General features: G+C 38.0%; 1 protein-coding gene across 3 annotated transcripts in view; it reads left to right on the top strand.

Moving 5' to 3' along the window:
- Positions 1-13,466, top strand: part of ZNF654 (zinc finger protein 654) — a 58,269-nt gene extending 44,803 nt beyond the window's left edge. For all 3 annotated transcript variants that reach the window (XM_030581687.1, XM_030581704.1, XM_030581694.1), the window contains exons 7-9: positions 5,725-5,866; positions 8,917-11,206; positions 11,629-13,466. In XM_030581687.1, coding sequence (XP_030437547.1) covers positions 5,725-5,866; positions 8,917-11,206; positions 11,629-11,636 — 2,440 coding nt within the window. In that variant the 3' untranslated portion in view covers positions 11,637-13,466. The remainder of the gene's footprint in view (positions 1-5,724; positions 5,867-8,916; positions 11,207-11,628) is intronic.
- Positions 13,467-27,683: the final 14,217 nt, after the last annotated feature.

Genomic DNA, 27,683 nt, shown 5'->3' with positions numbered 1-27,683 from the left:
TACATCTTTTTTGAGTTGGGGCAACCACATCTGCATGCAGTATTCAAGATATGGGTATACCATGGAATTTATATAGAGGCAATATGATATTTTCTGTCTTATCTATCCCTTTTTCAATTATTCCCAACCTTTTGTTCACTTTTTTGACTGCTGTTGCATGCTGAGTGGATGTTTTCAGAGAACTATCCACAATGACTCCAAGATCTTTCTTGAGTGGTAACAGCTGATCTAGACCCCATCATTTTATATGCATAGTTGGGTTTGTTTTTCAGTGTGCATTACTTTGCATTTATTGACACTGAATTTCTTCTCCCATTTTGTTGCTCAGTCACCCAGTTAGGAGAGATCCTTTTGTAGCTCTTTGCAATCTGCCTGGTACTTAACTGTCTTGTAGTTTTGTATCATCTGCAGATTTTGCCACCTCCCTGTTTACCCCTTTTTCCAGATCATTTATGAATATGTTAAATAGGACTGGGCCCAGTACAGACCCCTGGGCAACACCAATATTTATCTCTATCCATTCTGAAAACTGAGCATTTATTCCTACTGTTTCCTATCTTTTAGCTAGTTACCAATCCACAAGAGAACCTTCCCTCTTATCCCATGACTGCTTACTTTGCTTAAGAACCTTTGGTGAGGGATCTTGTCAAAGGCTTTCTGAAAATCTAAATACACTATATCCACTGGATCCCCCTTGTCCACATGCTTGTTTACCCCCTTAAAGAATTCTAGTAGATTGGTGAGGCATGATTTCACTTTACAAAAACCATGTTGACTATTTCCCAACAAATTATGTTCACCTATGTGTCTGACAATTTTGTTCTTTACTATAGTTTCAACCAGTTTGCTCTGTACTGAAGTCAGGCTTACCGGCCTGTAATTGCTGGGGTCTCTTCTGGAGCCCTTTTTTAAAAATTGGCATCACATTAGCTATTCTCCAGTCATTTGGTACAGAAGCTGATTTAAATTATAGGTTACAGATGACAATTAGTAGTCCTTCAATTTCATATTTGAGTTCCTTCAGAATTCTTGGGTGAATACCATCTGGTTGTGGTGACTTTTATTACTGTTTAGTTTATCAGTTTGTTCCAAAACCTCCTCTAATGACACCTCAGTCTGGGACAGTTCCTTAGATTTGTCACCTAAAAAGAATGGCTCAGGTTTAGGAATCTCCCTCACATCTTCAACTGGGAAGACCAATGCAAATAATTAATTTAGTTCCTCCGCAATGGCCTTATCATCCTTGAGTGCTGCTTTACCATCTTGATCGTCCAGTGGCCCCATTGGTTGTTTAGCAGGCTTCTTGTTTCTGATGTACTTAAAAATGTTTGCTTTTAGTTTTTGAGTCTTTGGCTAGCTGTTCTTCAGATTTTTTTGGCCTTTCTAATTAAATTTTTTTACACTTCATTTGCCAGAGTTTATGATCCTTTCTACTTTCCTCATGAGGATTTAATTTCCACTTCTTAAAGGATGCCTTTTTACGTCTCAACTGCTTCTTTTGTTTAGCCACGCTTTGGTTCTCTTGCTATGTTTTTTAATTTGAGGTATACATTTAAGTTGAGCCTATATTATGGTGACTTTAAAAACTTTCCACGCAGCTTGCAGGGATTTTACTTTTGGCACTGTACCTTTTAATTTTTGTTTAATTAACGTCCTCATTTTTGTGTAGTCCCCCTTTCTGAAATTAAATGCTACAGTGTTGGGCTGCTGTGGTGGTTTCCCCGTCACAGGGATGTTAAGTTTAATTATATTATGGTCACTATTACCAAGTGGTCCAGCTATATTCACCTCTTGGACCTGATCCTATGTTCCACTTAGGACTAAATCAAGAATTGCCTCTTCTCTTGTGGGTTCCAGGACTATATGCTCCAAGAAGATCATTTAAGGTGTTAAGAAACTTTATCTGTGCATCCCTTCCTGAGGTGACAGGTACCCAGTCAAGATGAGGATAGTTGAAATCCCCCATTATTACTGAGTTTTTTATTTTAATAGCCTCTCTAATCTCCCTGAGCATTTCACAGTTACTATCACCATCTTGGTCAGGTGGTCTGTAATTTATCTCTTGTGCTATATTCTTAGTATTCAAGTATGGAATTATTATCCATAGAGATTGTATGGTACAGTTTCGTTCATTTAAGACTTTTACTTCATATGATTCTATGCTTTCTTTCACATATAGTGCCACTTCTCCACCAGCACGACTTGTTCTGTCCTTCCAATGTATTTTGTACCCTGGTATTACTGTGTCCCATAGATTATCCTCATTCCACCAAGTTTCTGTGTTGCCTATTGTATCAATATCCTTATTTAATATGAGGCACTCCAGTTCACCCATCTTATTATTTAGACTTCTAGCATTGGTATAAAAGTACTTTAAAAACTTGTCACTTTTTAGCTGCCTGCCATTAGACAATTTAATTGAATAGGACTTTTTTTCATTTGACTGTTTTTCTCATCAGATCCTTCCTATATTTTATCATCGTCCAACCTCTCCTCCTTATTAGGACATAGGGCATCTCCATTTGTAGATCTTCCACATAGGCATGTCTGAACCATATGGTCCTGTGCACCTCTCGGCTTTCCCCCAGCCCTTAGTTTAAAAACTGCTCTACAACCTTTTGAAGTATAGCAAGGTAATCATGATTCAAACCGACAACCAGGATGTTGACATAAGCAAACTTAAACAGGATCACACTTTCCAGGTGTGTGATTTGGTAGTTTCCAGACATTTGTCATGGTCACTTGCTTGGCATGAAAGAAACACAGTTGTTGATCTGTTTCTGATCTGTTGACCTTTGGCTCAATGGTAGGTAGTTCGGTATCTTTTGTGTAGGGTACAGCAGAGAAATCTATTCATAACCATTCAGAATGGACATCTAGTGTTATTACCAATTCCTATGTATGTTCAGGGATGTTTCTTCCATTTACTTGAAATAGGTCACATTCGCCTTTCCTCTTAACATCGGTAGCAAAGGTCTTAGATGTAGGTCAGGAGAGACACAGCCTCAAAAAGCCTCAGATGCTGTTTGCGGTGGCAAAAACTGTTTTTTAAGCATTTGTTAAAGATGGTTATAACCGATCACATCAGGCTGAATATCTGGCCACATTGGTCAGAGAACCAGGGAAACTCTGCACCATATCCTGTGTTCACACTTCTTGTCAGTGTGGCCCCCGAGAGGATAGAAGCTTGGAGTAAAACTTTCAAAAGTATCCAAGTGGCTTAAGAACCTAAGTCCCATTTTCAAAAGTTACTGAGCCACTTAGTCTAGATCCTATTCACTTTCAGTTAGATATAAGTTCCTATGTGCCTAAATGACTTGAAAATGGGATTTAGGGTCCTGAGTCATTTGGATGCTTTTGAAAATTTTATCCTTGGTGTTTAGAAATGTCAATAGTTTTCATGCTAATCAGTAATCTACTTGGTGGACATTGAAGGGGAAAATTTCAAGATCCTATGCTAAAAGGCCTATATGAATACTTTTATATGCCCCCATACAAGCTGCTCAGCTTTCTTCTCTTGTCTGTTTCAGTTCTGAACATCTTCCTTTAACGTTTGTGAAAAGTTGAAATAGCTGTTTGATTATACAGAAGATAATCAGTTTCTCTGTGCTTTCACAAGCTTTACAAGTGTCTTGATGTATTTATGAGATTCATGATCCTGGCACAGCTGAGCATAAGTGGTTCATACATCTTGTTTAATCCTTAAGACAGGAGATTTTTTTTTCCCTGGGAAAGGTATTGGAATAATATTTTTGTGCATAAAAATGGCTGTTACCAGTTCAGGCTCTTTTTTTTTTTTTTTTTTTTTTTTTTTTTTGGCTGGCTTCACGGTATAGGTAGTTCCTAGTACAAAGAGGCTAAAATGATTGTTGACCATCTTTTTTTAGCTTCGTGCCTTTACACAATGATAGGATGTGATTATGCTGAGGAAAGCCCATTTTTAATTTTGTCTACTCTGTGAGCTCAGATTTTACTTGGAACTTAATATTCCGGGGGAAATGACTTAAGTTCTGAATAAGTGCGATTCAAGATCTAGTATTTGAACCAACTTATAATGTATTTTTAAATGTACCGTGGAGCTGTTGAAACACCCCAAATTCTCAAGTGATGTAGGTGTTCTATCATATTCAGTCAATCCTAGCAATGTTTTCCTCTGCTTAGTGAGGCTGTTCTTCACAAGCTTGATGTCAAAAATCTTGCTAGACTTGTATCTGGCACAGATTAAAAAGTCAGCCAAACCTTTTGGTTTTTTTATACTAATTCACTAGGCTCTGTGGGATCACTGGAAAAAAATCCAAATGGCCTGCTCACATATCATGATTAGTTTGGCAGGGCTGCAACCTGGTCATAAGGCTCATTTCATACGAGTGTGAGATTCAGCCAGTCTTGGCTCTTTTTTTAACCCATGAGATTTGGAAGGTAGTTGTGTATAATTCTTTAAATTATTAACTAAGGGTGGTTGCTTAGATTTGTTCTAGAGGTGTTAAAGAACTACTTTCTGGGGTATAGATGCCTTAGACTTTATTTTTAGACTTCTTTCTTTCAAAAGATATCTTATGTTGAATCCATAGTTAAAGTTGGAAGAAATTGCCTTTATTTCCTGTTGCCCATGAGCTCTACGAGTTTTCAGCTGTGCAGTACGTATCCCAGTGAAAACTCTGCCTACTATACTGTAAATTGCAAATGTACCTGCTCATTAGAAGTTCACTGGGATGTCCACCTATATGGTATAGACCAGAGACCAAAGACCTCATTTCCTTCTACACAAGATTCCGCTCCCCTGCACCCTACTTTGGAATGGATAACATCAGACTTGAAGCTGCATATAAAGGCAGGAGACTTTTTTTCTATATTCATCTTGAATATGCAGGCCAGAGACTTCCCCTACCATGCATCCTCAACAGATTGCCTGCTATTGCCGTATAGCTGTTACAGACTTAAAGGGCTATTACAAAAGACAAGCTGGACAAGGTAATATTTTATTGGACCAACTTCTCTTGGTGAGAGAGACAAGCTTTTGAATGCTTCTCTCTCACAACAGAAATTGGTCCAATAAAAGATATTCTCACCCACTTTGTCTCTCTAATATCCGGTGCCTGACACAGCTACAACAACACTGTATAGTACAGAAGACATCACCGGTCAGAAAAGGACAGTATAATAGTGATATAGACATGCACCATGCAAAACATCAGTATCTTCTAAATGGTAACCAATAGGCTTCCCCTAATAGTGGAATGGATCAGAGACCATGTCCCTACCATCCTTTCATTTTGTCACCCTCAGACATTTGTGCTCCTGAAAGCTTCCCCACCTTACAGTGAATGTAATTTAATCCCAGAATATATTGGCATGGCCATCCTGACAGTCATCTTCCCTATAATCTTCGGAAAGCAGGGGTAAATGCTGTAAGCTTTCTGTTTTGTTGTCCAGTTCTCTGTGATACTAAGCTGGATCCATTCATCTTCTGTTGCATATTTTAGTGGGTCCATGATAGAGTATACCATAGATGCTTTAAAAATGACATTTTCCATCATGTAACTTCATGCATATATTTGTGGTTTTAATTAGCTTTGCCCTTAACTGTCAAATATGATTATAGTTACAGAATTATTTGCATGCAAACAATATGCATAGTCAAGCTGCTTATAGAAACACATCTTGCTTAAGGCCAGCTCTGTTTCAACAATAGCTTAACAAAACTGTTTTGTTTTATATTTATAGGGACCTGATATTTATGTGGAGTAAACTGCAGCTTAAATCTAACCCTTCGAAACAAGTATTTGTTGATCAGTGCTACCAGCTTTTAAGGATAGCTACAAATGTCAGAGTAATTTTCCCTTTCATGAAAGTCATTAAGGATGAAGTAAGTGTTGATTTTTTTTTTTGCATTGCCAATTTGACTTAGTCATTGCTACCTCATTTTCTTGTGTGCTGGTCCATTGCAGCAAAGGGGGAAAGAAGGGATAGCTAGACAATATTAATTTCAAATTAAGTCAAGACCCAAAAAACTAGCTAAAAAAACTTCTGGGTACTGCATATGACCCAGAGTTCCTTTGTCCATTGTTATGGTTTTACAAATGCACTTTTTCCTATTATTTAAATTGTTTTTCTCTCATGTATGTGGGCTCCTCCCAACCCTATAGAAATAAGAGGAAATTGACGCAACAGAAATGGCAACATTTACAGTAAATAAATACATCAAGTAAACAAACTAGAAAAAAATAACTTGGTTTCTAATTTACTACTGTTCTCGTAATCTTAAGTGTTGCAATGATATCGTAACATGCTTTCCTGCAGAAATCTGAAACTGTGTTCCTTTTGGAGTTCCTTCAGCAACAGCCACTCTACAATAAGCTATAATGGGATACTACAACACAGTACGTGTCAATAGATCAATACAAGTAACTTGTCTGTAGCACACAGAAAGGAGTTAAACTTCCAGTGATCTAAATGATTAAAGCATCTGTAGACTTACAAAAGAAAATGGGAATGAAAAAATTGTAGACTTATATTTCTCACCTAGAAGATGGGTTTGGCTGATTTCTTTAGTATTTTTATATTAGATCATTTTGCAGTATTTTTGCTGGGTTTTCATCGTTTTGGCTGAGATTCAGTTGTCGTTTTGATTAAATAGTATCTTCCATATAATTGCTTTCCCTTGGATTAAATGTACCACCATTTATTGTTAATGGCTTTCACTGGGCCTCTCATACCTGTCCTGTGTCCATTGGCATCCTAATTCCAGAAGAGCACATCTGCTAAAGCTTTTTGAAGCACTTTCCCAAGCAGGCTGTATATATTTACCATTCAGGAGACGAATAGAGATATTGAATTGTCTCAGGGCAGATATTATCAGTTAAATCAGTAGCTGCCAAACTATCATCCATCAACCACAAGTGGCTCCTACATCACTTGCTGGTGGTCTGCAAACACCTGACTGGTTACATGGTGCTGTTTTCATAGTTTATATTAAAAGGAGCTAAAAATGTACTCTAAATGCATTTCTAATACTCCTTTGCAATGTAAGCAATTGCTGTAGTTAACAGAAGGATGTTACTTGTTTGCCGGTGGGAGAGCTGATGACCCATGCAGTCTTAAATGAGAGAGAGTATGATCTGTGAGACAGCCTCTACTGAGATAAGGCCCACCCTATGTACATTTGAGACCCCTTGAATTAAGAAACGGACACAATTAATTGTGGCCTTGTTATTGGCAATATAATAGCTGAAGAATTGGACTATTTAATGTAATGTGGTATTACTTACCTTTGGCCAAACAAGGTTCTAAGCAGAAGACATGGTAAACTTAGTTGGTTCTCTGCCTTTTTATCTGTAGCCAAAGTATAGATCTATTTCTTTTAACATGGACCTTGAGTTTGTATGATAGTGGCAGTGTCCTGAGGGATTATTAATTCTTTGGCAAGGAATCAAGCGTGGATCCTGGAAAAAATAAAGTAGTACTACAAACTCCACGCAAAAGAGCTAATAGAGTAGACCAAAACACATTGTACTTCAAACACTTATTTGATGACATTTGGCATCAGGTTCAGCCTGTCTGTATGCTTTGCCATGTCTCTCAGTAGTTTGTAATAAAGTGCAACATTGCTCATCCTAATGTGCCAAATAGCTCAAATTCCACATCTAATATGTGACTAACCTTACATCTGACAGCAGATTTTTATAGTTGTAGGACTGTATTAGGTTTCTTGACATTCTAAGACTTAGGTGCATGAAGAATGTAATCATTTTTTTCACTTGAATCAAAGTAAACCTATGTTAACATTACAGTATAGTTATACACAAGTGAAACAATTCTGTTAATGTTCACCATGTCTTGACTCTAAATAAATCGTCCAGAAAATATTCCTGGTGGTTAGGTTAATCTGGTACTGCTCTGTTAGTAAGATTTAACTAAACACTCAAGTGCTATTTAGATTTTTAAATGCCCCAACCAATATGTGAATATGTATGTACTTGTTGATACATAGATATTGAAGATGTATGCAACATATAGCTATGATAAAAACTTGTTCCCAATTTTTTTCCTTTATCAAATTATTTTATGTCTCAGATAGGAGGCATTTTCAGAAGCACATCTTAATTATAAATTTCAGTTAAGGGCCTAGCTTAAATTTCAAGTCGTCAGTATTTTTCAGGGTGATAGCTCACCATTTCTGAAATGTCAGGCCATTATGATAAGTCAGTTTGGGCACCCAAAATCACTTGTCACCTTTGAAAAGTGATGCCCACATTTTGTAGTTTTCATTTTTTATGCAGTACAAGTTAAATGAGTCAAAATGGGGACAGATGTAGAGAGCCCAAGCTTCAGGAAACCTTGACCAAAACACTGCATTATATTTTTCTTTCCCTCAAGTGTGTGAAAGCATATTTAGAATATGCTCAGTTATATTATGAAATATAGACCAATTAATCAGGATACGGATGGCAGAATAGTGTTTTGCACCATGGTCCTTTGCGTGGAGTTCTCTAAACTGAAACTAAAACATGCCCAACGGTTATCCCGCTGTCTCTTTGACACAAGTGTGCAGTGCAGAAGTATCCGAAGCTTTGTTGACAGCACTAGATATGCAGCCTGCAGTGCAAGCCAAATGTTATGCTCAGCATAGCTGTAGTTTATTTTATTGCTTTATTTATATATGATTTAATAAAATCTGCTTTTGGAGATCTTTGCAAGTTTAAACATTTACATTAACAACTGAGATGCCTTCTGAATTCTACTTACCTTTGAAATATTTTAATACCAAGTTGTTAGGTGGAAATTCAAATATTGTTTTAGAACTGAATTTTTGTTGCTTTTGTTTTGTTTTGCATTCAAACGTGCCTCTGTTGCAAACCAACAATAAAAGTAGGGGATGATGTATAATTAATGTTAATGTTAATTTCTTTTCTGCAGGTTGGAAACGATGGTTTGCAGATTTGTGTTGAAATATGTGGCTGTGCTCTGCAGTTGGACCTTCGTGACGATCCAATTATGAAATGTCTCATATATAAAACAATTGCTCATTTTTTGCCAAATGACTTGGAGATACTCAGAATTTGTGCGCTTTCTATCTTTTTTCTTGAGCGCACCTTAGAATCATATTACGCTGTTGAACATCTATATAAATGTGCAGATGAAGAGTATAATGAGCACACTAGTTCTGTTCAGAACCGTGTACGTTTTGAGTTGCTTCCAATTTTGAAGAAAGGTTTGTTTTTTGATCCTGAGTTTTGGAATTTTTTGATGATCAAGCAGAATTGTTTGTCACTGTTGAGGGACAAAGCATCTGTTGGCTTAGGTGCAAGTACACTGGAAAATTCTGTTGCTAATACAGAGAAGCCGATGGAACGTCAGGCTTTGAGTGAAGAAATCTCTTTAACAGATCTAAGTAATGGGGAGCTTGACCCTGAAGACCCCTCTGAAGACCAATCTAATGGTCATGCCAGAAAGAACCATGTAGCTCTTGCAGCATCTAAAATAGATCATAATGTACCAAGACACCGTTGTGCATTATGCAACAGGGAATTTCTTGGTGGTCACATTGTGAGGCATGCACAGGCTCACCAGAAAAAAGGCAGTTTTTCATGTGTAATATGCTGTAGGAAATTCAGGCAAAGAGGAATCATGCTGAAGCACTTAAGGAATCATGTCAAGAAAATACAAAGACAGCATCTTGCTGCTACCCATCATGATGATCAGGAAACCCCTGATTTAAATGAAGTAAATTGCTCTCATGCGTCAGTCTCTTTTGAAAATGGGAATTCTAACAGTTCTAAAGGTAATGAATCAGAGGTTGCAGTAGTTCCAAGTACTGATATGGAACTACAAAACCATGACCAGGAATTGGATGTGGCTGAAAATCATGTAAGCCAACAGGATAATGTTGAAAATGGTAGTTATGACAGCTGTTTAAATAATACTCCTGAGCCTTTAACTACAGAGGATTTGCCTGAGGGTGGCGGTAGCCCAAGTCAAGAGTCTCCTATACTTCATAAAGTAAATGGAGCTTTGTGCTCTCAAAAGGATCCGGATGTTATGGATCAAGAAGGTAACTTCAAGTGCCCTGCCAACAGTTGCATTAGAGTGTTTAAAAAGATAAGATTTCTCAATAAACATGCAAGAAAAGCTCACCCAGCTGATCTGAAGGTGCAGCAGCATATAATGAAGTGGAATAAAGGAAAATGTCGGTTCTGTCAGAGAAAGTTTGCAGATTCTCAGCATTTCATAGACCACCTGAAGCGACACGTATATCCAAATGTTTACTTTTGTTTACATTTTAACTGTAATCAGAGATTTAAGCTGTCCACTGAGCTTGCAGAGCATACGAAAAGTCACAGTGTTTTTAAAGCTCAGTGCAATTTTGCAGAGTGCTGCGAGCTTTTTGAAGAGCTTCCTTTGCTGTATGAACATGAGGCTCAGCATTATTTAAACAAAACGGAGTGTTCTGAAGTAAATGAAAAAAATTTGTCAGATACTCTATCGGAGTCACTTTGTGGTTTTCAAGAAAAAGATGCTTCTAGTAGCGAAAAAGAAGCTGTAGATTTACCAGTTCCAACTTGGAAGGCAAGGAAAGACTCTACAGAACCAAAGACATATATCCAGAGTATTGAGAAGAAAGCATACAATGTAATTCAGAATGGGAGTGAAAATTCATCTGTTACTGCTACAGTTTTAAGCTTGATAGACCAAAAGATGCCTATAGTACAGCCAAAAACTGAAAACTGTAATGTTCGTGACCAACTGGTCAATGGGCACATTGAACTGGAGCAGACATGTTCAGCTTCATCAGATGCAGCTTTGGACAGAGTGGCAGATGAAACAAGGACAGAAAATGGGTCAATACCTGTTTTACAGAACAGCAATGATATACCACAAAACAATACTGCTGCAGTCTCTCAGTCACCTTCAAAACCAAATCAGACAACTGAAAATACTTCATATGGCTTAATTGTGACAAAACCATATGTTAGACCGTTGCCTCCAAGTTACCTTGATGAACGATACATTAGCATGCCAAAACGTAGAAAAACTGTAACTGATAAAATAGATTCCCATTCTGAGCAAGATAAAGCTTGTAGCAAATCAACAGAAAGATTTAGATGTGGGAACTGCCTGACCACCTACTGTAACTCAGAAGCACTTGAGGCTCACCTTGCACAAAAGAAATGTCAGACGCTGTTTGGATTTGATTCAGATGATGAAAGTAAGTCTTACAATGCTTCTGTATGCATACGTTTAGAGATAGAAACTAAGAGAAATGGTCCTTGGAAACAGGCCTCAAGGCAGAACAGATTTTAAAAAAGACAAATAGAGCACATAACCAATTCCACTGTACTCGAACCTGTACTAGAATTGAATGGTAATGATGTGAATAAAAACCAAGTATTTTAATAAACCGGAAGATAAACTCAATCAAACTAAGTGTTTAGGAAAAGAAATGAGTTGAAAATCAGCAGACAGCTTTGAGAGCGCATTCAGACAAGACAGAGTTGGTTAGTTTAATCTATGCATTTTCTACTTGCATGTTCAGAACTAGGCATGTTGACAAACTGAAGCAAAATCCAATTTAAAGCACTATTTGCATGGGAACAAAATGAAATCTAACAAACTTAATCTGTTTCACAGGTGCCTGATTAAATGTTGTGGGAAGATGATTCAACTGAGGAGTGTTGTGAGAAAACACTACATGAAGAAGCATCAGTTTGCTGTTTCCCAGATGGCCTTAATCATAAAGCAGACTCAAATTACTAAAGAAAAATGTGACCTTGATAAAAGACAAAGCACATTTTCTAGCTAGAACTCAGAGGACTAGTAGGAGCTGTGCAGGTTTTGAGTCCCGAAAAGTTGCTACAAACTCCCCAAAGTACCAGTTATCCAGAAAGCCCCATGAATTCCCAGTGTATGATCAAAGAACAGCAGCAGAGTGTGTCTGACATAAGCGCTTAAGAAAAATAAAACACTCAGCTGAGCAGGCAGAGAAGAGGAGTGACTGTTGCCTTAGAGAAAGAAACACCACTGTAACCTGTGCCACTGGATTAAAAAGTTGTAATAAGAGAAACCCTTCCTATCCCTGCAAGTTGAAAGGGACTTGCTCCACATTATTAAAAAGATTTAATTTACAGAGACACTACATTTATGTTCATGGTATGGATACAAATCTGATAGAGGAAATGGACATTTTTTTCAAACTTTGTGTCTTTAACAAAAAATCATGGAGGTCATTTAATAAACTTGTGTTCAGAATCCAAAATGAAGAGTGTAGAGAAAAGTCTAAAATGGACAGTGTGTACCAATAGCCAAAAAGTTAAAGTACAGAATATACAATGAAAATTGTATCAACAGTCTGATATTAGATATGTCAGCTGTACAAGACACAATTCAGATGCACTTAAAAACCCACTTAAAGTATAGGACAAAACTACACATACTGACTTTATGGAAATGTTAAATAAAAAGTCCCTTACAGACACTGAGGCTACGTCTTCACTACCGGCCATATCGGCCGGTAGCAATAGATTTCTCGGGCATCGATATATATCACGTCTCATCTAGACGTGATATATCGATCCCCGAACAAGCTCCTGTCGACTCCGGAACTCCAACAATGCGAACAGCGGTAGCGGAGTCGACGGGGAGCCGTGGACGTTGATCCCGTGCTGTGAGGACGGTAGGTAACTCGATCTAAGATACCCTCACTTCAGCTACGCTATTCACATAGCTGAAGTTGCGTACTTTAGATCGATTTCGCCCCCTGGTGTAGACCAGCCCTGAGATATTTAACACAAGTAATGTGTACAGCAGCTGCTGGGGCTAACACGTACAGATTGAGGCTAAAAAATAAATGTATGCACGGAGTGAAGAAAGGTGAATTTGAGCTGGAGTATAATGCTAAAATATCCAAATATAAAGATCTTTCAGTTCTTAGTATGACTGATAGGAAAGCATCTCTGTTCAATTCTATCCATGAAAAATGTGAATTAAATGAAGATAGAACAACAGAAGACAAAGCAAAGAATGTCAGTTACTAGCAAAAATAGATCAGGAAGAAACTCAGCATCCTGCAGTGATGCAGCACTGAGTTTTGATTTACCAAGTAGTGCTCTATCATGTAAAGGAGGAATGGGAAAATGTTAACAGGTCAACCTTAAAACACAGTACAGCCAGCAGTAGCAGTCTCTCTGAAAAAGGTGGTCGTCCTTATCAGAAACGAATGAAAAAGCTCAGCAATGTAAAGCAAAGTTTGGCCAGCAAAAGATTGCTGGTAAAAGTGACATCCAGAATTAGTCTGTAAGGATGGAAAGTTTCAATGTCACCTCTATGTAACAGGCATAAAGACACACACAACAAAAAGGCATTCCCGAGTTTTACTCATGAGGGTATTGTGCATCAAAAATTAAATTCTGTGCCAAAAAATTAAGAATTCCACACACAATGTTAAAATTCTGCAAATTTTATTTGTGAAATAAATGTGGAGGCTCCAGCATGGCATTGGAGAGCACAGGAGGTGGTAGATCACTGTGCAGCTCCCCTTCCACCCCATGCTACGGACTCGGCAATGAGGCTGCACCCATCCCTAACACAGTGCAAGGACAGGACTTGCCCTAGAAACAGCCCAGAGTCCTGCCCCTCCATGCCAGGTGCACCAGGTGTGGGCAGGCAGACTCGGCAAGGCAGGATCCAAGTGTGGAGGGGCTTAGTGTGGGGGAATCCAGGTTTGGGTTGAGAGATTTCTCTGTGGGGCGATTTGAGTGCGGGCAGCTCAGTGGGGGATCTGGGTGTGGGAGAGACCTGGATGCATAGGGGCTTCTTGGGGGGGGGAGGGGGGGGTTGGCAACGGTAATGGGTTTCTGCAGAGGGAGTCCAGGTGAAGGTGGTTGGGGTTCAGTGCGGGGGGAATCTCAGTGGGGGCTCTTGGTGTGGCTTAACGGGGGATCCAGATGCTGGGGGACTGGAGCTCAGTGGGGTAGGGATCCAGGAGCAGCTGCTTGGGGCTTGGTAGGGTGGGATTTTAGGTGTTGGTGTTTTGTCAAGGTTGTCCAGGTGCAGAGGGAGTGGGTTTTGGGTGAGTAGGTGGGGGGTGAGGCTCGGCAGGAGGGTCTGAGTATGAGAGGGTCTGGATGCAAGGGAGTTGTGCGGATTGGGGAGCAGCAGTCCCTGTACAGTTAACCCTCCCCCCTGCAGCTGAGGAGCGATGGGTGCTGGAAGCGTGGAGGAGTGAATTTTCAGAGCTTTCTACAGCCAGGGGAGAAATTGGAGTGGGTCTGACACAGCCCCAGATGCTATGCAGGGGAAGAGGAAGTCCCATCCTCCCCAGCCCAGCTGGGACTAGCAGCTAAACCCGGCACAGGGTAGGTGTCATCAGCTGGATTTTCCCCAGTCCTGGCTCTGGCCCTCCAGTGATTTACTTTCTGCTAGCTTCCCTGGGCACCCGAAACATATTGCTAGGCAGGGTCTCATGATTGCTCTTGTAGCTTCCCTGTCAGAAAATCATTTTTTCTGCAGGGAAGCAAAAAAATCTGCAGGAGACATAAATTCTGCGCATGCACAGAGGCGCAGAATTCCCCCAGGAGTAGAGTTTTCATCAAAGGAGAATGTTGCAAGTGCTCAGATTTTCAACTACAATGAAAAATTACCCACTAACAATACTACCTTGTTTTGTAGATCATACAAACTACATTTATTTCGGACCCTGCTTGGTGCTGTAGGCTAGAAGCTTGGGTACGTTCAGAGGCAGAAGGTGTGGTTGATAAAAACAGTGGCATGAGTCAAATTTTCACAGTTATCTAGGACAACACAGAAGTGCTTTCTCAGCTCAATTAGTTTGCTCATTGAATGATTCATCAGAATGTGTGTACAGTATAGTAAGGCAGTCAGTTTGCTTACTCAACAGATTATGTAAGAATTGATACCGGTTAAAAATATGGATACAGGATCTGTTCATTGTAGCAACAACTCACATTTGCAAACAGAGAGAGGTTTCATTGTAAAGTAGGCTGTTAACTATTTCTGGCACTTAAAACACTATAGTTGAAAAATGACTGCTAGTAACCCTCTGTAAAATCAAATAGATGTTCATGTAACTTCTCCCTCCTCTTCCCCTCGCTTAGGGAAAAAAAGAATGCTAACTCAGATTCTTACTACTTCAGTCCTAGAAAATGCTTCTCTAACTTGGATTTGGCCAAAAGTAAAAGGGTATAAAATTATGATCACAGCTATGTGCGCAGTACATTAATACCAATGTCTGGGGCGCTTCTAGAAAGATCTGCATGACATTTGAGGCACCAAAGAACACATTTTTTGCTTTATATTTACAAGATTAAGTACATCGTGTGTAAAATTTATTAGCTTTTAAAATAAATGAAACTAAGGGAGCAAGTCAGTCAAGTGCATTTCCGTACTTCCACTTATCTACTGTGAAATTTTTACCCAACTAACTTTTAAGAGCCTGGTTATCTTCTTCAGAATATTCCCATGCTCCCCTTTGTTTTTTACCTTCAGTTTTAGTCTAGTTAAATTGCTTAAATCTGGAAAAAATAAAGGTTATTTTAGTCTTTCGTTATAAAAACTTGAAAACTTGGTCAGTAGATATGAAAAAAAATACGTATTAAATCTTTAAGTGTACTTAATCTTTGATGCTTTTTTGTTGGTACTAAAGTGCCACGTGTTGCTTCAAAAACATGATTGAGATTTGTATTTTCTTGGTTTAAAGTGTAGCTTTTGTGCATCTATGTACATGCATAAAACTGTGACCATAATTTTTCTACCTGTTAAACTCATTTTTGTTTAAAGATGCTTGTGTTGCTCACAACCGTCTGTTTATATCATGTGTTCAGTATATATAATTTTGAAAAATCTAGATTTTATTTCACTTAGGTGAACACTTAAAGTAAGTGGCAGGTAACATTTTGAAGTACAGATTTTAGTTCAAGACATGTAGTTGTCCCTTCTGTAAAATGTTACCTGTTGGCATACTCCAGTTGAAGTATTAAGTAACTATAATTTGAAAATAAAATATATTTCTAATGTGTGGGATATTATACATGGTTTATAGGATTCAGAGACATTTAAGACACCATCCTAAATTGAGTTGGCAATTTTTAGAGTTTAAAAAAGTTCCAAATCTAGGATTTGTTTTTTTCCAAGACTAAGTGTCAGATTGTGTAACTTAAAATACACTTACTCCAACATTGATATATGGTTTTGATCCAGCAAAGAATGTGTAAATTTAAGCATGCAAATAGTCCCATTGAAGTTAATGGCAGTATTGATGTGCTTAGTTTATTCATGCACCGAAGTGCTTTGCTGGATCAAGGTCTGTGTGCTTTTTGTGCAGATTATCATATTTTAATCATCTTCCTCCAAGTGGACTTAACTTGGTTTAACTTGGTGGTTGGTTTTCTGGAGCTCATCTGTTACTACTTGAACCCACTCCATTATAAAGATCATGTAAATTCTAATTTTCAAAAATTGCTGCTTGATAGGCACCCTCCACAAATTGTGCTAAGTAGGTTGAAAATGGTCATATCCGTGGGGAAAGGTTACTGGTACTTGGGTTATTTAGCCATATTCATTAAAAAAAAACAAACTATAAATTGTATAGTTTGGATAATTTATAACATTAAATTTGTGATTTTAATATCACAGTGAAGGTTCAGCTGTACTCATTTACTTTTCTTGTTTAACATCAGTGGTATGGATTGAAGACTTAAAGGGGTAGTAGTGTTTTTTTAATTTATTTGGTACTGTATAACACCTTTCTGACTAAATGCAGTGTATGCATTTTGGGACTCTGTTAATTTGTAAAAGCTATTAAAGGTTCAGCAAGAAAGGAAATCAGTGCTTCCTTGTTGAATGTTAAATTATTTTACTTTTCATTTATATAAGAGTACAAATTAAAACTGAGCCATCAAACTGCAATAAATCAACAGTAGTGTTTCATTTTAAAAACCTTTTTGTACTGTACATAGATTTGTTCAATAAAACATTGTCTTTGTTGTTAATATAAAGTGAGTTTGATCTTTTTGGGAATGTGCCTGATAAAATTATTTGACCGCAGTATCTACCATTACTTGGCACGCAGTATGATACTATATAGTATAACATCCATACAAAACTAAATCACTCATCAGTCTGTCTATGGCAGTGGTTCTCAAAGTGTGGGTGGGGACCCCAAAGTGGGTTGTGACCCCCTTTGAATGGGGTTGCCAGGGCTGGCTTAGACTTGCTGGGGCCTGGTGCTGAAGCCTGAGCCCCACTGCCCAGGGCCAAAACCACTGCCTGAAGGCTTCAGTCCTGGGTGGCCGGGCTCAGGTTGCAGGCCCCCTGCCTGGGGATGAAGCCCTTGAGCTTCAGCTTTGCCCCCTCTCTTCCTCCCCCACCAGTGCGGTGAAGCTCAGGCTTTGGTCCTCCTCCTGGGATCACAAAGTAATTTTTGTTGTCAGAAGGGGGTCGCAGTGCAATGAAGTTTGAGAACCCCCTGGTCTATGGGATGGTGCCTATATCAGCATAGCTTTGTGTCTCAAGGGTGGAAAAAATCTACACCACTGAGAGGTAATTATGCTAACCTAACCCCCCGTGTAGACTTGCTAAATCAGTGGGAGAATTCTTCTGTCAACCTCACTTCAGTCTCTTGGGGAGACAGATGAACTACAGCAATGGGAGAACCCTTCCCCACCCGATAGTGAGTGTCTACATTGAAGCATTTATATGTGTAAACACACAGACATAGATTAGAATATATTGTGCAAGTACAAACAAAATGACATATAGAAGTGAAAAGTGATAAGGAGAATGTGTTGGGGCTTTTTGTTTGGTTTTTACAAATAGTATACCCCTAAGATTACCTGTGTGGTAATATCCTGCCTGAGTGCATAGACTTGAATCAAAAGGGTTGTTAAAGGAACTTAACAGGAAAGACAAAATAATGACATGGATAAAAATCCTTGAGGGAAAACATGGGGATAGGGTTTTATTGGAGAGTGCCAGTTATCTAGTTCCATCCAGAATAGAATGGTTAACTTCTCCCATGGCTAAGCCTAGGATCAAAGGATCCAAAACTTTGAAGATTCCTTTGGGAAGTGTATGTGTTGTGGGTGGGGCAGGGCTTGGCTGCTCAGTGAGAGCTGACAAGCATGCAGAGCGTCACACACAAGCATGCGTCTTCCAGTTAGATATGGATGTAGCTAGTCTAGATAAAACATCAAAATTTACAATGAAAGATTAAGTATTAGGTAAAGGGAATCATACATGTAGACTTTTGCTTTAACCTTGTGCTCTTCATGCTATGTTTAGGTGAAGAAATAATGCTTGGTTTTAAATAAGCTGTTTTTTGTCTTTTTAATCAAACACATTCACAGGATTCTGAAGAAAAAAGCTTACAGGTGTCACTCATTTGGGCCAATCAGATTAACATAGTTGTGAAATGGGGGATAAGGCCAAGATATCCTGTGGTAGGGTTGCATAGTTCCATCTAGAGAGAGGTGCAGGAAGCCAAGTTTGTCATCCAAGGCATGCACTTGAGGAACAAAAACGGACTAAGGTGCAGCTTGCCTAGTAACTATGAATACTAAATATGGGAGAATGGGTCAATATAGGGAAACTGGTAGGATAAGTGAATAAAATTTGACTTGTAGGTAGGGAAAGAATTATACACCAGAAAGAATGAATTCTGAGATATGAATAGTCTTGAAACTAAATCAGTTGCAATGAAAGGCTGTTTCAGCAGCTAAGGCGATTATCATAGAATCATAGACTTTAAGGTCAGAAGGGACCATTGTGATCATCTAGTCTGACCTGCACAATGCAGGCCACAGAATCTCACCCACCCAGTCCTGTATCAAAACTGTGTCTGAGCCATTGAAGTCCTCAAATAATGGCTTGAAGACTTCAAGATGCAGAGAATCTTCTGGTAAGTAACCCTTGCCCCACGCTGCAGAGGAAGGCGAAACCCTCCCAGGGCCTCAGCCAATCTGCCCTGGAGGAAAATTCGTTCCCGACCTCCAATATGGTGATCAGCTAAACCCTGAGCATGTGGGCAAGACTCACCAGCCAGCATCTAGGAAAGAATTCTCTGTAACTCAGATCCCACCCCATCTAACATCTCATCACAGGCCATTGGGCATATTTACTGCTAATAGTCAAAGATCAATTAATTGCCAAAGTTAGGCTATCCCATTATACCATCTCCTCCACAAACTTATTGAAAAGCCATGATCTGTTAACCATTGTGAAAAAAAGCCAGTTTTTAAAGAGCATTTGTAATGTACAGGAAAATAAGCAATTGAGTAATTGGAGGCAAATGGGAAAATCTTTTAGAGTAGATCTTTCTCTTAATGCTGTGAAATAAGAAGGAAGTCAGTATAGATATCCAAGAAAGGGCGGAGATTTACATTCTCCGCATGTGTACAAAGGAAGTTACTCAAACTCATGTCTTTCCAGAATTTGTCTGAAGACCAGAGGAAGGCCTGAATAACCAGTCTCAGAAGAGGGCTACTCAAGTGTTTCATATGTGCTGTGTTCTGGAGACAGACATACCCATGACCTATTCAGATGGCTGCATGGTGGAGTTTGGATTATTTTACTATAGGGAAAATAACTTGCTTTCCTGGTTCCCTAATTGTGTTTAAATTTTCCCAGGATAAAGGTAGTCTGGCTGATTCTTGTTTATAGAGTTTTATTCTAGGTTCTATCCCATTCTTTAAAACAAAGTAGTCTCTTGTAGTGGGAAAATGGGTAAGTATTTAACTAACTTCATCTTACACTGCTATTAACCTATTCACGAGGATGCAAAACTAGGAAAATGCAACTTGATGCAGGCTTAGAAAACAAAAGCATCTGAAGAACAAACACTAAATTAGTAACACAGGTTAGCAAAATAACTGAAATATTTCCTCTTCTGAAATTCTAATCTCCAAATTATCTCACCCACTCCTTTGTCTACAAAAATGAAAATGATCTTGTGTGTTTAAATTTAATAAGGGTTGGACATTGTCAAATAACAAACTTGAATTATTTAATCAGATTATTAATCAAAGATTAATTTGCACAATACAGAACACAGAAAGAAGATCTACTTTAGCAAGCCCTGTAGATGGTGAAGAGAAGTTAGTTTGTTCCCTTCCTTTGTACCTGGTGGAATGCTAACAGTATTCATTTCCCAAACTAACTTTCCAACCCTCTTTCATTTTATAAGGTCTGAGACAAACTCTTTTTTTGAGGGGAAAAATACTTTCCCATGATTTAATTGTACCATGTGTACTGTTTTTCTAATTGCTTATGGAATTTCTTTTATGGTCCTCCATTTACCTGCTTGAGTAAAAAGGTGAACCTACAATCCAGTTATTACTAACAGCTGCGCCAACGAACAGTTAATGAGTTAAATATCTTTCAAGGGTCATATCCCTTATAAATAATAAGTATTTCTGAATCACCCAGTTTTGTTTATAACCTACTTCTGTAGACACTTCTCATTAGGTTGAGGGGTCTCTTCTGTGCTCCAAGATTATATTAGTAAAATCAGAACAAAAAAGCTGAGTTAAAAGATTACATTTCATTTTTGAGTTAATCTTCCCTTAGCACATTAGATTCAGTTGAAGGACAAAACTTCAGTTTCAGCAAACATAGGGCAATAAATATATAGATGCACCCAATAAAAGGCTTTTGGCTAGCATATAAAAGAATTACAGGAGTTTAACATCAAAAAATAATATGAACTAACTCTTGGCCATGCAGTCAAATGCAGAGCTTCATCTATCCTTCTCTCCCTATGATGGAATTTGTGTACTGTATTTCCTTGATAACCCCATGTGGCTGGCATAAGTTTGCATGCTAAAGTTCCCATTTAACTTAACATCAGCTTATTAGAGTTGTCAGATGTGGCAAAAGAGTACGGGGGGGTTCTATTTTCATAGATTCAAAGGCCACAAAGGGAGTCTGTGATGATTTAGTTTGATCAATATAACACAGGTTACAGAACTTCTCCTAAATAATTCCTAGAGCAGATCTTTTAGAAAAGCATCCAACCTTGATTTAAAAGTTGCCAGTGATGGAGAATCCACCATGACCTTGGTAAAGTGTTCCAATGGTTAATTATTCTAACTTTTCAAAATGGATGCCTTATTTCCAGTTTGAATTTGTCCAGCCATTGGAGCATGTTACACCTTTCTCTGCTAGACTGAAGAATCCCTTCTCAAATATTGTTTCCCATATAGACAGGCTGTATTCAGATAACCCCAACCTTCACTTTAAGCTAAATAAATTGAGCTGCTTGAGTCTATCACTATAAGGCATGTTTTCTAATCCTGATTCAAATACTTAAATTCCAGGTTGTAAGGGGGAAAATGTGACATCTGAGTCAAGGAAAGAGGTGAAGGTGGTAGAGTTTTGGATGAGTGGAGCTCTTAACAATTAGTAAAGCATCAAAGATATTGAGAAAGTTACGATAATGATCTGAAAGAGGATGTAGGAGGCTGTGTAGGTAGATAGAAGACCAGGAATGGCTTTGAGAAGATTAGATTTCATGTTGTGAAAAGAGCAAAAGCCAGGTTTGATACAATGAAGGAGGTTATTTTTTGAAAGTGTGTTCTATATTGCCTATTAACACTGATACTTGAAAAATGGGTAATAGAATGTCAGGAGAATCTAGCTGCTTTAAAAATAGGTCCAAACTAAAAATGAACATGAAAAAGGGGTTAAATCTGGAAGTTAAGTTTGGCACAGTAACAAAGTAGTGCATCTTGTTGACTATAATATAGTACATAGTTGCAGATGATATACGATGTTATGACAAATGAAGTATTATAAACAATGTGGATTGATATATGTATGACAAATTTTGTTGGGACACTTCATATAGAATAACAAAATGGTAAAGAGGAGGTTAATGTAAATCCCAGTATGATTTAAATGTGTTCCCATGTAATACACTAAAATTTTGCACTTACACCATTTATCATAGTCACTGATTGTGGCCACTGTAAAGTATAATGCTTACACTACCAGGTGACTGTAAAAATGCAATCAACATTTGTTTAGTTTCAGTAACTTCCAGATCAGATTTGCTTAGTTGTCAAATAAAAAGCTGTTTCCAAACTGAAAGGTCTGCACTATAACTGGCATCTGAGTCAAATTGTGCAACCCTATTGATGTCACTGGGGATGTACACATGAAACAGCAGTATTTGTTCCTACATTTGGAACTATATTCATTCTCATGCATTAGTATTATTAAGTACAATGCTAGTCTATATCCGAGTAAGTTTTGCAGTGTCAACAGGAGTAAATGACAAGCTGACCATTTAAGTAGATATAACTGAATAAGAACAGGAATTCTCTGTTTAATAAGAGTGCCATTTGTAGTTAGTCTTCAGAGCATAAGCGCACCTCAAGGTTTCAACACAGCTTCTGCAATACACCCTTGTTTTTACAAGTTAATAATTTTCTTTAGCTTTCACCTTTGGACATGTTGTTTTGCATTCTTGGTCACTAGCCAAAGGCATTTTTAATGTAAAGTTTAAACAGTCTTTATAGTCAATTTTGAGTTTGGGAAGGTGGAGGTAAAAATCCTTTTCGTGCTGTAAAAATGTTAATCAGTTGTGTTAAAAAGGCTACAGGAGAAACAGTGGAGGTTAGTGAATAGGTATTGATATAGTCCTGCTAAGCAATACTGTCATTGCTTGATTTTTTTTTTAAAATTGGCCTTTTAAATATCAATAAACACTAGAAAAATCACTTCTGAACATGAGCATGGTGAATGGCCATCTAAGAACTTAAAGAAGCTCTTCCTGCTTTGGTGGGCTCATTAGCTCCTGTGTGAGATTAGACAAGAATGGAAGTTGGAGCAGTATGCATGAGGAAGATGAGTATCTTATGAATGCACTGCCTAACCTTCTCCCCCAAAAAGTGTCTTTATCAGAACAAGAAACTTATGGGTGTGGAAAGACCAGAAATCACTTGATTTTATGGAGTCTTCATTTTTTTTCTGAATTCTACAATATTCAGAATCAGTCTTCATTTTTTAAAGTTAGATGTAAGTGCCCACACCCAGCTGGAAACATTTAAATGTGAACACTGAACATTTATATATATATGTGCCTAGAGAGAGAGAGAGTTTAAAGAAAATTACTGTGCAGAACCATCCCTTAATGCAACCTTAAGACTGTACAATTAATTTTAACTGTACGGAAGTGCAAAAATGAAGGTCTCAACAGCAGTCATCTCATTTGCACATAAGTAATGTTTTCTATTCCTGCTTTTCCAGTTGAATCTGTAGCTTAATTGTTTTTGTTGTGAAACGTATATGATGATACATGTGCTCAAAGTGGATGAGTTAAGGCTGCTTTTATACAGGGGATAGCTCAGTGGTTTAAGCATTGGCCTGCTAAACCCAGGGTTGTGAGTTCAATCCCTGAGGAGACCATTTAGGGAACTGGGGTAAAAAATTGTCTGGGGATTGGCCCTGCTTTGAGCAGGGGGTTAGACTAGATGACCTCCTGAGGTCCCTTCCAACCCTGATATTCTAGGAACCCTTATGTTGCTCTGACAGTGTAAAAGACTCTTAAAGTAGGTATAGATTTAAACAAAAATTGGGCATGGTATATAGAAAATAATTTGTGCAATCATAGAAACATAAGACTGAAAAGAACATCAGGAAGTCATCTAGTCCAGTCCCCTGCACTGAGGCAGGATCTAGATCTTTCCTGATATATTTGTCCAACCTGTTCTTAAAAACCTCCAATGACAGAGATTCCACAACCTCCATAGGTAAATTGTTCCAGTGCTCAACAACTCTGAGTTTTTCCTGATGTCTGACCTTGTCATAAATATAAATGGAAGGGTAACAATCCTTATGTATGCAGTAACATAAAATCTCTCCTTGCCAGAGGTACAGAATCCCCTTACCTGTAAGGGGTCAATCAGTTCAATTAACCTAATTAGCACCTGACCAGAAGGACCAATGGGAAAAGAAGATACTATCAAATCTGAGAGGTGGAGGAAGTTTTGTTTGTGCTCTAAGAGAGAGAGACCAGGGCAGGAAAAAAAAATCTCCTAAAAACAGAACTGAAATGAGCATCTAAGATTACAAAAATTGTAAGTAAAGCAAGGAAATGTGTTAGATTATCTTTTGGTTTAGCTTATGAATTTTGCCATGCTAAAAGGTAATTTCATTCTTGTTTTGTAGCTGGAAAGCAGAGTCAGAGAGGAATCTTCTGTGTGTTAAATCTTTGTATTTACTCTGTAAAGTTATCTTCCATCCTGATTTTGCAGGTGTGATTCTTTTACTTTTATTTTTAAATAAAATTCTTCTTATAAGAACCTGATTGATTTTCAGTGTCCTAAAACCCAGATATTTGGTCTGTCTCACATTGTAACCAATTGGTTAGTATACTATTCTCAAGCCTCCCCAGGAAAGGGAGTGAATGGGCTTGGGGGATATTTTGGGGGATAGGGCTCCAAGTGGCCCCTCCCTGAATGTTGTTTAAATCACTTGGTGGTGGCAGCAATACCATCCAAGCACAAGGAAAGGAATTTGTGCCTTGGGGGGAAGTTTTTAACCTAAATTGGTGAAATATAAGCTTAGGGTCTCTTTCATGCGGGTCACCATATCTGTACCTCAGAGTTCTGATTGCAGAGGTAACCCTGACAGACCTAAATCTCCCTTTCTGCAATTTAAGCCCATTACTATTTGTCCTGACCTTTGAGGATAAGGAGAACAATTTATCACCCTCCTTTTTATAACAACCTTTTACGTATCAAGACTGTTACCGTGTCCTCCCTTAGTTTTCTCTTCTCCAGACTCAACAAACCCAATTTTTTTCTTCAATCTTTCCTCGTAGGTCATAGACCTTTAATTATTTTTGTTGCTCTTCTCTGGACTTTCTCTAGTTTGTCCACCTCTTTTCCAAAATGTAGTGTCCAGAACTGGATGCAGTTCTCCAATTATCAGTATTGAATGGAGTGGAAGAATTACTGCTCTTGTCTTGCTTACAACACTCCTGCTGAAACATCCCAGAATGATGTTTCCTCTTTTTGCAACAGAATTACACTGAGTCATTTTGTTTGAGATCCACCATAACTGCTAGATCCTTTTCTGAACTACTCCTTCCTAGGCAGTCATTTCCCATTTTCTATTTGTACAGTTGATTGTTCCTTCCTAAGTGGAATACTTTGCATTTGTCCTCGTTGAATTTCATCCATTTACTTCCGACCATTTCTCCAGTTTGGCCAGATCATTTTGAATTCTAATCCTGTTCCCCAAAGCACCTGCAAACCATCATAGCTCAGTATTATTTACAAACTTTAAAAATGTCCCCCTTCTTTCATTATCCAAATCATTTATGAAGATATTGAACAGAACAGGACTCAGGAAAAATCTCTGTGGAATACTGCTGGATATGCTCTTCCAGCTCAACTGTGAACCATTAATAACTACTGAGTACAGTTTTCCAATCAGTTGTGCAGCCCCTCCCTTATAGTAGGTTTGTCTGTGCTATATTTCCTTAGTTTGCTTATGAGAAAGTCATGTGAGACAATATCAAAAGCCTTACTAATGTATAGATATAGCACTTCCACTGCTTCCCCCCTTATCCGTAAGGCTTGGTACCCTGTCAAAGGAGGATATTAGGTTGGTTTGATGTGATCCATGTTGATTATTACTTATCACCTTATCTTCTAGGTGCTTACAAAGTGATTATTTGCTCGGGTATCTTTCCAAGTACTGAAAGTTAAGCTTACTGGTCTACAGTTCCCTGGATTGTCCTTATTCCCCTTTTTATAGATAGCTACTATATTTGCCCTTTTTCAGACCTCTGGGATCTCTCCTATTCTCCACAGTTTCTCAGAGATAATTTCTAATGGCTGCTCAGAGATCTCCTCAGCCAGTGCCTTAAGTGTTCTAGGATGTGTTTTGTCAGGTCCTGCAGACTTGAAGACATCTGACTTGTCTAAATAAAACTTAATGGAAGATTACAAAGTCTTCTGGGTAGGCGATGCCTTTTATTATCACATTATTAATATTTTTAATCTTTATTTAAGATTTAGCATTTCTGTGCATTAGAATTTTCAATTTGATTTCTTCCTGTTGCTTTTAACCTAGAGAGGTTTAAGGTGGAGGATGATTCCCTTGTCTAAACCCAGGACTAAGAGCTAGTCTACATTTAGCATTATGGTGGTACAAACACAATCTGTTTAGAAATGCATGTAATTAAAGCAATAGAGCCCTTAGTCTGTATAAAGGTTCTTATCTTTTCATATCTTATTCATGTAAATATAAACACCATTATATTGATATTACTGTGTTCATGTAAGGGAGTTGTACTGCTTTAATTACCTGTTTATAAACTGATAGATTTAGTACTGCTATAGCTATGTCTAGACTACATCTAGGAGTCAGAAGACTTAGGCTTTATTTCTAATAGCTGTCAAGAGACTTCCTGTGTGAACTTTAGCAAGCTACTGAATCCATTTCCTGTTCTGTAAGAAGGTAATAGTACTTGTTGAAAATTTTCAGATGAAACACTTTTCCATTGAGAAATGCTGATTTGACAACATTGAAATATTTTGCAGGAGCATACTAATTTTGTTTATATTTTTGATGAAAAAGTATCAAGACAATTCAGAGCACTTCAGTAAGGTCACTTTAATATTTCTGAAACTATTTTTTGAAATTTCCAGTTTGTGGGAGATAATTTATAATATAAAAATCTGAACAAAATGCTTTGACATCGTTGAAACAAAATGTTTTCAAATTTCATTTGATAGGAAATTTAACTTTTTGTTCTGATTTGGGATGAAGGGAAATTTTAAAATGTCATTTCCTGTGGAACAGACATGCTGAGTTTGGACTAGCTCTAGTGATGATACTTGTGAAGCACATTGAGACATAGGTGAAATGCCTGTTGTTTTTTCATATTATATCAACTGTCTTCAGTTAAGGCTTGGTACTTAACCCTTTTGCAGCATTCTTCCCTTTAAGAAAAAAAGGTAAGTTAAAATAAAAAATATAGGCAGCACTGAGTTGAGAAATCAAGCACACAAAAGTTAACTGTTAAATCACAATGTTAACTTACCACAGAACAATATTTTGTATTTGTTTTCCTTCTTAAATATCAATCTTAATTTATTCACAGCTAAATTTAGATATGGCTGTAAAAAGATATCTAGAAATATAACACTGAGAATACTGTAGTTATTTTAAAGCACCATCCACACACACACACACCAAAAAAAAATTATGGAAATTCTTGGTCCAAATTCAGCTAACTGTGGTACTTGAGTCAGAATATGTGGTGTTTAAGACTGCATATTTTAGTGAGTAAATGAGACTCCTCATCAAATCACAGAATGTAGGCTAAGAAATGGTATTTCTCTCTCCATTTATCAGCATAATCCGGAAGTGGTGCGCTTCCAATGTTAATGGGCAATAGGATTGGAAGACCCAAGTATGTCTGAGTGGAAGGGGAGAGGGTAGGTATTTTATCTACTGTAATAATAGGTAATGTTGGACCAACTGGAGCCAAAAATAATGTCATTCAGTATTGATCCTGATAACTAATCTCAGTGCCAGTTCTTTATCTTCATTGTATTTTCAGTATGGTAGTTCAGGGTTTATATGGGAAGCTTAGATCACTTATGGTCATTTGGTGATTGGCTATTGGGGGTAGGTAGATTGATGGCAGATAGGTA

This window comes from Gopherus evgoodei, chromosome 1, assembly GCF_007399415.2.
Source record: "Gopherus evgoodei ecotype Sinaloan lineage chromosome 1, rGopEvg1_v1.p, whole genome shotgun sequence".
Classification (NCBI taxonomy): Eukaryota; Metazoa; Chordata; order Testudines; family Testudinidae; genus Gopherus; species Gopherus evgoodei.
Note: the sequence above shows the minus strand (reverse complement) of the source record. Positions and strands in the feature narration are given on the sequence as shown.